The following is a 13,188-nucleotide window of genomic DNA, read 5'->3' as shown; positions in this document are numbered from 1 at the left end:
AGTTCGTATGCTCTCTTCGTATACATGTCTATATATCGTACCTAATGGCTAGACAATGAATGCCTGATTTGCCAAGTCTGGGTCGTCTGTTTGTCTAATAGCACCTGTGAATAGAGGCTAAGAGATTAAAAGTAGTAAATTTAGATTTTTTTTCAAAAGGCAGAAGTTTTAAAAAATGATTAAGCTTTAATACGCATTTACCCGTGAAGAACTTACATTGAAAGTATTGAGTTAAAATGCTAATAAAGCCTCTTTTCACAACTTCTTTATTATCATTTTAACTCATTATTTTAACAAGGCGATGTCATTGGAGGCATGTACTTCTATACTCTCTTAAAAATAGGGAGTTAAAGAAGTATATATTGCTTACAAAGAAGTTGTTGAATAAGTTGTTTCGTTTTTAATAATACAAAGGAGTTAGTGAGAATAAGAACCAGGAACTTCGGTTTGTTAAATGTTATACTCACTGCACCAGTGCTTCAGTCGGAGGTTTTCAAGATATATGCTACGCTTTAAAGCGTAAATTTATTGTTTTATTTAAAAAAAAATAACTTAGCGTTTTTCAACAACTTTTATTTATTTTTACATCTTTAACTCATTTTAATTTATTCAAATTGATATATACGCATTAAATAAAGAATATAAAATGTCAAAATAAGCTAACATGTTCCTGCGCCGCTTTTGACTCTTATAGAAGTACAAAGTAGATATACTTTAAATTTTCTATGTGTCAAGGCATTCTATGCTTTTGTAACTTTCAGCATATAAATACATTGATTCTACTTTTTTGACAGACGCATAAAATGCGAGAAAGCGTAGAACGCGTGATGTGGACCTCCAACTTTAGCTATTTTATTGGTTTTCAGATACAAAGTTAATGTTGTTTTCAGATGTTGTTTTTTACCGCTACAATTTGATTCTAATAACGGTGTGATCTTGTCAAAACGGATCTTACTAAATACGGTTAACAAACTAAATAAGAAATGTATCTAGCATTGAAGATCTTAAGCTAGTTTTGATTTGAGGGAGGCAATTAATCAATGTTGTTGGATGACTGCAAAACATTCACCAATTGCTTTTAGTCATAGTGCGCATTTTCGATATATTGTTCTTCTTAAGAATTGTCCAATTGAGATTGTTGGACACCTTCTTCTTTCTCCTCTTTCTCAGAAGCATTCAAAGAAACAATAACGGAAGTAGCGGGAGCAACACCTTCATCAGTGATGGTTGTGGAATCCAAAATAACGTATTAAGATTAAATTTGACATTAAGAATTGGCAGCTTCTCAGGGAGAACGATATTTTATAAGGAGCATACTTGATGGCATCTTGCAAATCGCAAATATACAACAGTTTTTTCTTCCTTAATAGCTTTAGCCATATTTAGAGGAGCAGCTTTGTTGGTCTAGCTGGGAGTCAACGAACATGACATTGTAATGTTTACGGTGTTGATGTTGCAATGCAGCTAATTCCTTTTCAATTTCAGCTTGTGTTTCCTCGTGAGCTAAGTGTGTAAAGAAGTTCTTGGAAACAATAGCTTTCTTAGGTGTACACATATGGGGACAGTATCGACGTTGGGTCTTTGTTTTGACGGCTGGTTGGAAACTGAACGTGATGGGGAAATGGGAAGTAAAGGGAAATTTCATGTTAAACTATTTCTAAGGTTACGGAGCAGGATATCTTTGGTTCTGTTGCAATTAAGGTTGATATCGAAATTGTGGTTGCGGCAAGTATTGAGTATTGAACTTAAGTGTAATTTGGGGTATAATATTTTGTGTTGGATATTGAGGTTGTTGAGGTAGAGGGATTTTGCATATTTACCTAACACGTCGACCAGGTATTCATCCAAATTTGCAACTTCCAAGGAATCGTTAGTAATAAATGATGAAAGGATCGATCCATAAATACCTAAATCGATAGATAGGGTCACTTTCCTAAATTTATGATGATTATGAATGAGAAGATTTTGTCTGTGTCTTCCGATAGTTGGAAAACATTACCATTAGAAAAAAATCGTTGGTGTTTACTAACTTTTGCTGCTCACAGTATGTACTGCTGTTAACGTTGCATAAATTCTTAGTTATATGTATTTTATATATAAAAAATAAAATCGTAACTAATAGTAAAAATTTAAGAAAAAAAATTATTTTACTGTACAAACTCCCTGGGGTATTCAGTACAAATTTGCAGTAAATATAACTTTTTTTTTGAAATATTTATTTTCAGCTAAATTATTACTACGGTACATAGCCGAGATAATAAATAATGATGGTGAAATATTAAAGCTAGGTAACTAACATTTTTTACGAACATGAACTATTAATTACAAACATTTTTAATATATAGAAATCAATTGACTTCTGTATGGTATAGAGAGAATACATGTTAGTTATGTGGTGTCTGGATTTCATTATTAATATTTTATTATTAAGGTGTGAGAACAGTGAAAATATTATGTATATGTTTCTCGTTGAATGTACAGATTTATAACTTTTTAATTAATATTAAATTTATATTTATTTTTTTATTAATATTTTTCATATTTTCTTAATCTTGTTTTAGGTATATCCTTACTACTGGGATTTTGTTTTTGTCTTTCCGAATCAGCAATCTTACCGCCCGATCATAATGTTGATTGTGAACATTACGATGAGAAAGAGTGTATGACGCGTGGTGATTGTGCCACAAAAATTGAACATTGTAAATTTGATTCGGATAAACCGCCAAGTTGTTATGTTTTATGGTCACGTGATGAAATGACGGGTAAGTTTATTGAGCATTAAATTTTCTGTAAAAAATTGTCATATCAGTTGAACGTTATTCTTACTGCGAATTGGTATCAATTTTCTAATATCGGATTTCATTTATTCATTATTTATTTTTTATTGTTTTTTGAGATTGTGATATTCTTACTATAGTGGATCATTTCATTCGAAAAATAAACGGAATTATTACTTAGTAAATCAATTGATTTAAATCAATAAAATGAAATAGTTATTAATCCCATTGATAACTTGACGTAAGAGATTGTTATCGTTTTTCTTATTTTAAAAAATAAAAAAATCCATTTTCGATCTACAATCTAAACACTATAGTTTCTATAGACTATAAACTATTGATTCGCTGTCTCTAGTCTACTGTCTACTGTTTCTACACTATAGTCTATTAAGATTGTAGTCTTGATAGTTTTTAGACTGTAGTCTCTAAAGTTTACAGACTATAATCTCATTAGTCTATAATATCTAAAAATGAGCGTTGAGTGCTTTACGTGAGTACCTGGTAAAATGTCCTACCACATGGTGATCTTTTTCATCCACTGGCTAGACTTGAACAACGGTCTACCATTGCCCCTGAATCCGTCAACAAAGAACTGAGGTGGCAATTTTTGTACATGGATTGGGCCGGTCCATGTACAAGCACTTTGCTGAAGTACTGCAGCTATCTAATATCTGACCATGGCTGCCCCGTTGCTTAACTTTCGAGATGTAAAAACATCACTTCCGTTTATAACCACGCAGCTGGGATGGCCTCTGTTGATTCGACAACAGCACCTAGAGACGTAACCCGTGGACCGAAGTAAGAATCCATCAAATAAGCCGAGGATTTATTCTTACTCACAGGGGACACACTGTGGTAATTCAGATATGAACAGAGTATACTCCGAATATAAATGGACAAGGAAGGAAAATTCAGTGGTATCATTTGTATATGATTCCTTTCATCCATCATCATACAACCCAGCACACATCTTATTTATACGACACATTCATCAGAGAAAAACATACTACACATTTATTATAGGTACCATACCATATACAATTAATACCAACTCATTTCCAATGCTTAGTCCCACAGTCACTCCTCTGTGGGGTATCTGTTGTTTCGGCAACAGCACCGAACTTATCCCGAAATATTGACTTTACCTTACATCAGTTTTTTAAAAGCCACTTACTCTTCCCGCGAATTTGGGTTGAAAATACAGCCACTACATAGATCCCGAAGGACCTCAACCAACTGACCAGCCAGGACATAGTCCTGCGGGCAACTGGCCATGCGGTGCTCTAGTCTGATCCCATACCAATCTATGCAAGGACTGAGCCAGGCAGTAGACTGTAATCAATTTTTTTTTATTCCCGTTCAGACTAGAGGTATTAGCAGCCATTTTATTGCCCCGGGATTGCAATAACACCAAGGTGGAGGCTTCACCAAGGTAACATGCCCCCGGGGGTATAATATCTACAGTCGTTAGTCTACAAAATTTACATAATATAGCCTATATTGGTATCATAGCCAGTAGACTATAGATACTGTATAGACTAGTATTACGCCCTATGGTCTCTGCCGTTCTTACACTATAGTCAATAAAATCTACAGATACTAGTCTCTATAGACAATAGTATTTATAGTTATAGTCTATAAACTATAGTCTTGATATATTTAAGACTAAAGACTCTTTAGTCTAAAACCTATAATCCTCAAAGTCTATAGTATACAGACCCCCTAAAAACAAACATATATCAATAGTTTATTACTGTAGTTTATATTGATAGTTTATTATTCATAATACGGACTATAGTGGAAGTGTGCGGACTAAGACACTATGTTGTAAATAGTTTATGGTCTCCATAGTAGTCTACTTGGTTAGGATATGTTGATAGGAGAATGTATACTATATCAAATCCGAAGTAATACACCTAGCCCACAATCGGGGCTGTTGTGAGCTCCTTATCATGTGAAAAAAAGGAACTGAATGAATTATTTTTCAGTGTACAGAAACTCAGTTTTCTTAACGTAATTCCTAAGAATCTTCCAATCAGTGTTAGTCAGGAATGTTATACCCGGAATAACATCACTTTCAAGATACTTGGATCTAACTTCGACGAATGCCTGGCAGTGACAAAGAAAGTGCTCCAGAGTTTCACTGTCCTCTCCACATGCTCTACATACGTCTAATTTTGCATAAATGTGCTATTATTTCTGTGTGTCCACTCAGCATACGTACTATCATACTAACTTCAGACTTGCTATTTTGAGGAGATTTTTCGTCTACTAAGTCTATAGATTATATATTAGATTATTTACTAGGGTATAGTAGTAGTAGTATAGTAGTATATAGTCTATACTAGGGTATTCAGACTATAGGGTCTGAAGTAAGCAGACTATATTTTAAATTAAGTTATGTTGGAAACTGAAATAAACTGGGTTTATTAGAAGGTTTACCAAATTGCCCTAATAGGTAATGTTACTATTTTGTTGTCTTCTACTGGAGGATAAAATAACTGGAGGTTAAAATAACTGGAGGTTACTTCTACTAGAGGTTTAAATAACTGGTCTAAACGTTAAAATTTCAAGAGTTTTTTACTCAATGTTACTAACAACCTTAAAATCGATGAATAATAAAGTTTCTTAATAAAGTTCATAAAACTAAGCAAAATATTTAAAGGGTTAAATAAAGTAAATTGTAGTATTAGCTCATAGTGTAAATAAAAAAAATGAAAAAATAAAAAAATGAATGATGCATAAAATATTAATATTTAAATACAAACAAAAAACCTTATTATTTATTAATATACAATATTGTAAAAAAAATATTATATTTTTATTTTGCAGGCGAAGACCATATTAAAATGAAGGGTTGCTTCTCTCAAACTCCTGAATGTAATCAAACAGAATGTGTTACGAGTTCTGAGCCTCGTAAGAATAATATGAATTTATTGCATTTTTGTTGTTGCAAACAATCAATGTGTAACACTGCACAAAAATGGGAACCAACTACAACAGAAGCAACAACACAAGGTAAATTTCATTTCATTTTATTATTATTATTATTATTATTATTATTATTTTGTATTTAAAAATAAATATTCAATTCCTTTATACCATGATAATGTTGTTGTTCTCCTTTTTTCCTGCAAATAAAAGTGATGGGTTTCTCTGTTGATTTCAATATAATCATCATCATCATCACCAGCATTTAATACGGGCAACATAATACAACAACTTTAGAACTACACATTCAATCAAACATACATACAAACATATAGTGTTTTACATGTGAGTTAATGTATAGAGGAGGTTAGCTAGAAGAGGGATCCTGGTTTGCTTTTCTCAATTGCTCCTGCTACTGCTGCTATAGTTGTTGTTATTTTGTTTTTTAAATTCATTGCAAGGCACGTGTGCACAATATGGATATTGCTGGTGATGGTGCTGCTACTGTTGTTGATGATGATGATGTTGTTAGTGTTGATGGAGGATGCCACAATGCCATGTTTACCCCAATTTTATACTAGCAATATTTTGTTTTTTTTCTATGGGCTTTTCTTTTTGTTGTTGTTTTTTCTTTCTTGTATTATACAATGTTTTTGTTTCTTTATTCTTTCGTTTGCTACATAAAAAAGCGTGGGTTCGGTTTAGTTTTGTTTATTTCCCCCAATTGCCCCGTTTTGATCATATACATCACATATACAAATCAAAAAATTTCAAGTACCCTACGTGTTTTTTAGATGTACATTTTATATTTAAATTTTTGAGGTATGACATACTAGACTATAGACAAGACTATAGTCTTTATACTAGATTATAGACTAGACTATAGATTAGGCTATAGACTATATACTAGACTAGAGAATAGGCCATAGACTAGGCTGTAAATTATACTATAAACTAAACTATAGACTAAACTAAAGACTAGACTATAGACTATACTATAGACTAAACTATAGACTAGACTATAGACTAGACTAGACTATAGACTAGACTAGACTATAGACTAGACTATAGATTAGACTATAGACTAGACTATAGACTAGACTATAGACTAGACTATAGACTAGACTATAGACTAGACTATTGACTAGACTATAGACTAGACTATAGACTAGACTATAGACTAGACTATAGACTAGACTATAGACTAGACTATAGACTAGACTATAGACTAGACTATAGACTAGACTATAGACTAGACTATAGACTAGACTATAGACTAGACTATAGACTAGACTATAGACTAGACTATAGACTAGACTATAGACTAGACTATAGACTAGACTATAGACTAGACTATAGACTAGACTATAGACTAGACTATAGACTAGACTATAGACTAGACTATAGACTAGACTATAGACTAGACTATAGACTAGACTATAGACTAGACTATAGACTAGACTATAGACTAGACTATAGACTAGATATAGACTAGACTATAGACTAGACTATAGACTAGACTATAGACTAGACTATAGACTAGACTATAGACTAGACTATAGACTAGACTATAGACTAGACTATAGACTAGACTATAGACTAGACTATAGACTAGACTATAGACTAGACTATAGACTAGACTATAGACTAGACTATAGACTAGACTATAGACTAGACTATAGACTAGACTATAGACTAGACTATAGACTAGACTATAGACTAGACTATAGACTAGACTATAGACTAGACTATAGACTAGACTATAGACTAGACTATAGACTAGACTATAGACTAGACTATAGACTAGACTATAGACTAGACTATAGACTAGACTATAGACTAGACTATAGACTAGACTATAGACTAGACTATAGACTAGACTATAGACTAGACTATAGACTAGACTATAGACTAGACTATAGACTAGACTATAGACTAGACTATAGACTAGACTATAGACTAGACTATAGACTAGACTATAGACTAGACTATAGACTAGACTATAGACTAGACTATAGACTAGACTATAGACTAGACTATAGACTAGACTATAGACTAGACTATAGACTAGACTATAGACTAGGACTATAGACTAGACTATAGACTAGACTATAGACTAGACTATAGACTAGACTATAGACTAGACTATAGACTAGACTATAGACTAGACTATAGACTAGACTATAGACTAGACTATAGACTAGACTATAGACTAGACTATAGACTAGACTATAGACTAGACTATAGACTAGACTATAGACTAGACTATAGACTAGACTATAGACTAGACTATAGACTAGACTATAGACTAGACTATAGACTAGACTATAGACTAGACTATAGACTAGACTATAGACTAGACTATAGACTAGACTATAGACTAGACTATAGACTAGACTATAGACTAGACTATAGACTAGACTATAGACTAGACTATAGACTTAGACTATAGACTAGACTTATAGACTAGACTATATACTAGACTATAGACTAGACTAGACTATATATAGACTATACTATAGATAGACTATATATATATATATATAGACTAGACTTAGACTATAGACTAGACTATAGACTAGACTATAGACTAGACTATAGACTAGACTATAGACTAGACTATAGACTAGACTATAGACTAGACTATAGACTAGACTATAGACTAGACTATAGACTAGACTATAGACTAGACTATAGACTAGACTATAGACTAGACTATAGACTAGACTATAGACTAGACTATAGACTAGACTATAGACTAGACTATAGACTAGACTATAGACTAGACTATAGACTAGACTATAGACTAGACTATAGACTAGACTATAGACTAGACTATAGACTAGACTATAGACTAGACTATAGACTAGACTATAGACTAGACTATAGACTAGACTATAGACTAGACTATAGACTAGACTATAGACTAGACTATAGACTAGACTATAGACTAGACTATAGACTAGACTATAGACTAGACTATAGACTAGACTATAGACTAGACTATAGACTAGACTATAGACTAGACTATAGACTAGACTATAGACTAGACTATAGACTAGACTATAGACTAGACTATAGACTAGACTATAGACTAGACTATAGACTAGACTATAGACTAGACTATAGACTAGACTATAGACTAGACTATAGACTAGACTATAGACTAGACTATAGACTAGACTATAGACTAGACTATAGACTAGACTATAGACTAGACTATAGACTAGACTATAGACTAGACTATAGACTAGACTATAGACTAGACTATAGACTAGACTATAGACTAGACTATAGACTAGACTATAGACTAGACTATAGACTAGACTATAGACTAGACTATAGACTAGACTATAGACTAGACTATAGACTAGACTATAGACTAGACTATAGACTAGACTATAGACTAGACTATAGACTAGACTATAGACTAGACTATAGACTAGACTATAGACTAGACTATAGACTAGACTATAGACTAGACTATAGACTAGACTACAGACTAGACTAGACTATAGACTAGATTATCCGTGGCTCTGGCTACTATAGGGCCTTGGCTCTAGCTACTATCGTGGTCAGCAGGAGCGGATAGCTGAACGACCAACAAATATGTAGGCCAGCTGCGATAGATAAGCAGTCCCCGACCATTAGCGGCAGAATTCGGGGGTATGCTAAAAAAAGGTTACATGAGCCTAATGACGATTCTGTGACATGGCGATTAGATGCCGCCATTAAGTAAGCATCCCCCACAAGAGGTAGCCTCTAAAGTAAAGAAGTGCGGCTCCCAAAAGAACGCCACCGCAAAGAAGCAACTAGCGATAATGCGCAGCCTTCGGAGTCATTCTGCCTTTTAGGGAACTTAACATTAATTGGGCAAAAACTCAAAATTTAGATTTAACTAGGTTAAAACAAAGAATGTAAATTACTTCATCTGAAAAACCACTAAGTAACCAGGTTTAACCAAAAAATTAAGATTATTTTTATCAAAAAAAAAAAAAATAAAATATGTGGGAATGAAGTTGCAGCTTATGCGGTAAACTTCAAAGGGGAAATGTATGATGCAATACTCATTCATTGTTTGTTGAAGTCAGTTTAGTCTAGTCTTGTACGTGCTTCAAAACGATCGACATCGCGAGTTTGCCTACGCAATAAAAAATCATCTAATAAGAATTACCTTTATTATTTAAACTTTATCTTTTATTTTTGAGCCAATGTTAATAATTAAATAAATGAATTAATAAAACTAAACCCTAGAAAACAATAAATACCATAAAATTGGGGACTCAACCAAAATATTGTGAAATCGTGTGAGAAAGAAAAGTGTTTGGAAAAATACCCCTGATTGTAATTTCTTGTGTGTGAAACGAGGAAGAAAGGGAAAAAAACTTCCGTGATAGTGTATGTGTGAAAAAGGGGAGGATCTTTATAGAACTCGAGAAAAGAAAAAAAAGACTTGTAAGTGTATGTATGAAAAGAACCCCTAATGAAAAAAACTTACTCTCTTGAAATAGAACTTTTGCACACACACACAACTACATAAGTGTTAAATGAAAACTGGTTTCGTTTTGTTGAACGTTGACAACAAAGGAGAAAAGTGTAACGTATTTTTGGTTGAACGTGAAGAATATAGAACATAAGAAAAAAGTGTAACGTATTTAGTGGCAGAGAATTGTTTACTCTATTTGTAAGGTGATATAAAGTAAGGACAATGCCGTGTCTAGGTGATTTTGTTTGTGTACGTGAGAAACTGAAGTCAAGTAGCCGTGCAGCAGTAGTGGCGCTACATAAGTTTGTGTTTGAAGGCGAGGGTGATCGTGGCAACAGAGGACGTCTACGTCAATTCGAAGGTTTTGGCGACAACGAAGAAAACTACAAGACTAAAGAGAAGTTTGTGAAGGAGAATTTGAGTGTGGCAGATTTGGTATGTGTATGTAATTTGCTGAACATAGACTACAACAAAGACGATTTATTTGACCACATATACATCAATTTGCGTGAGGGGCAGTTGTTATGTTCTAGAAGTTTTGATGACGTTGACGACGATGATTATGATCATGATGACGACGATGATGATAATTTAGAGAACACGATTGTGCAGAACAACAATGAACAGACAACAACAGCAGGTGGTGTATTGAAAGTATATGAAGGTGGTGCAAGCAGTTTGAGTATTGATGTTTATGAACACAACGACGGCAGCAAGCGACAGGCGATACCAAATAGTAAATTAAACGACGAATGTGGACAAAAAGCTTTACGACGCGAAGATAATTTCAATAATTATAACGACGGCAATATGCAACAACGACGTGAAGACAATTTTAATAATTATAACGACGGCAATATGCAACAACGACGTGAGAATAATATTGGAAATTATAACGACGGCAATATGCGACAACGACGCGAAGATAATCCTAATGATTATAACGACGGCTATAGGCAACAACGACGTGAAAGTAATTTGAATAATTACAACGGCGAATACAGGCGACAAGCATCACGACGCAATGAAAATTTTGATGATTATAACGACGGCTACGTGCAACAAACTACACGACGAGGTTTTACCATGAGTTTCAGAGATATAGAAGATTCTATACGCAGTTTCGATGGAACTAGTGTTTTACCAATCAACGCCTGGATAGAAGAATTCGAGGAAACAGCAGCTGTAATGGGATGGGATGAATTGCAAAGATTTGTGTTCGCGAAAAAATCGTTGAAGGGAGTGGCGAAATTGTTTATCTCTAGCGAGAAAGGTATAACAACATACGATAGATTGAAGAACGCATTGCTTGATGAATTCGAAACCCGTACCAGTGGCATCCAGCTCCACAAGATGTTATCGGAGCGTAAGATGAAAAAAGATGAAAATGTCCACGAGTATTATCTGAAAATGAAAGAATTAGCGGCAAGAGGCGATATTGACTACATTTCACTAATGCAGTATGTGATCGACGGCATAGCAGACAGCGACGTGAATAAAATGATACTGTATGGTGCTAATAATTCCAAAGATTTTAAGGATAAGTTGCGGTGTTACGAGATCATGAACAAATCTACCGCCAAGCGCACGATGTACACCAAGAAGAACGAAAAAGATTTGCCCAAGGACAGGAACTTCGAGTTAAAATGTTTTAATTGTGGTGGCAAAGGGCATAAGTCCAATGATTGTAACAGTAAGTCCAAAGGTACAAAATGTTTTAATTGTGAAAAATTTGGCCACATTTCCAAAGATTGTCCGCAGAAGAAAGGTGAGTCTAATGTTCGATTATTGAATAAACATGACGAAGACATGATGGTAAAGGAAATTAAAATTGGTGACTTGACGACAAACGCTCTTTTCGATACTGGCAGTAAATTTAATATTATGAGCAGATCGATATTTAATGAATTGGAGAGTTCATTTCCCGAATGTGTTTTAACTGAATCTAATTTCCACCTAAGCGGTTTTGGTCACAACAGAAAGAATAATTTGATTAAACCTATCGGTAACATTGATTTTTTGGTGACAATTGATGAAGACGACTTCGAATTAGCATTTCATGTTGTTCCTGATAATTGCATGGATGTTGATGTAGTGCTAGGCAAACCACTTTGTCTTTTGGCCGACGTGCGGATCACACCCGAAGGTTTCAATATTACCAAACTCACCAAAGATAACGATATTCACATGATGATGAAAATAGACCTCGCGGAAAAACTTGATTTAGATATTGATGTAACAGCTAGTGAAAAGGCCCGAGTAATGGTGACTGATATGATCGAGAATTATAAACCAGCTAAGTCCAAGACAACCAACGTAGAGATGCGCATAGTCCTAAAAGATGATACACCGATATATTGTAATCCACGACGTCTACCCCTGAAAGAACGAACAATTGTCGAAGATCAGATCGAAGAATGGCTGAAAGAGGATATTATTGAACCGTCCGAATCAGAATTCTGCAGCCCGATTGTTCTGGCGAAAAAACGAGACTCTACAGCACGACTTTGTGTCGATTTTAGAAGGATGAATAAGGTGATTGTGAAGGATAGATATCCGCTTCCATTAATCGAGGATCAGTTGGATCGTTTGCAGAAGGCGAAGATTTTCAGTACGATTGATTTACGCAATGGATTTTTCCATGTTTCCGTACACGAAGATAGTAGAAAGTTTACTTCTTTCGTAACCCATAATGGACAGTACCAGTTTAAGAAAGTACCTTTCGGTCTTTCAAATTCACCAGGAGTATTCCAACGGCACGTGAACGCCATTTTCCGAGACTTGACCCGAGAAGGTGTAGCATTACCTTATGTCGACGACGTAATTATACCGGCTGAAAACGAGAACGACGCACTGAAGAATTTGCAGAAGGTTCTACAGCTATGTAAAGACTATGGTCTTGATGTGAATACAAGGAAGTGCCATTTCCTGAAAAGAAGAATTCAATTCTTAGGCCATGTAATTGAAGACCAGAAGATATCACCATCACCAGAT

At 34.3% G+C, this 13,188-nt stretch overlaps 1 protein-coding gene across 1 annotated transcript in view; it reads left to right on the top strand.

The window, feature by feature from the left end:
• The window catches only part of LOC111676507 (activin receptor type-2A), a 28,865-nt gene that overhangs the window by 5,981 nt on the left and 9,696 nt on the right, over positions 1-13,188 (top strand). The window contains exons 2-3 of the mRNA XM_023437468.2: positions 2,562-2,762; positions 5,610-5,795. Of these exons, the coding sequence (XP_023293236.2) occupies positions 2,562-2,762; positions 5,610-5,795 (387 nt within the window). The remainder of the gene's footprint in view (positions 1-2,561; positions 2,763-5,609; positions 5,796-13,188) is intronic.

The sequence above is a fragment of the Lucilia cuprina genome, chromosome 4 (assembly GCF_022045245.1).
Source record: "Lucilia cuprina isolate Lc7/37 chromosome 4, ASM2204524v1, whole genome shotgun sequence".
Classification (NCBI taxonomy): domain Eukaryota; kingdom Metazoa; phylum Arthropoda; class Insecta; order Diptera; family Calliphoridae; genus Lucilia; species Lucilia cuprina.
Note: the sequence above shows the minus strand (reverse complement) of the source record. Positions and strands in the feature narration are given on the sequence as shown.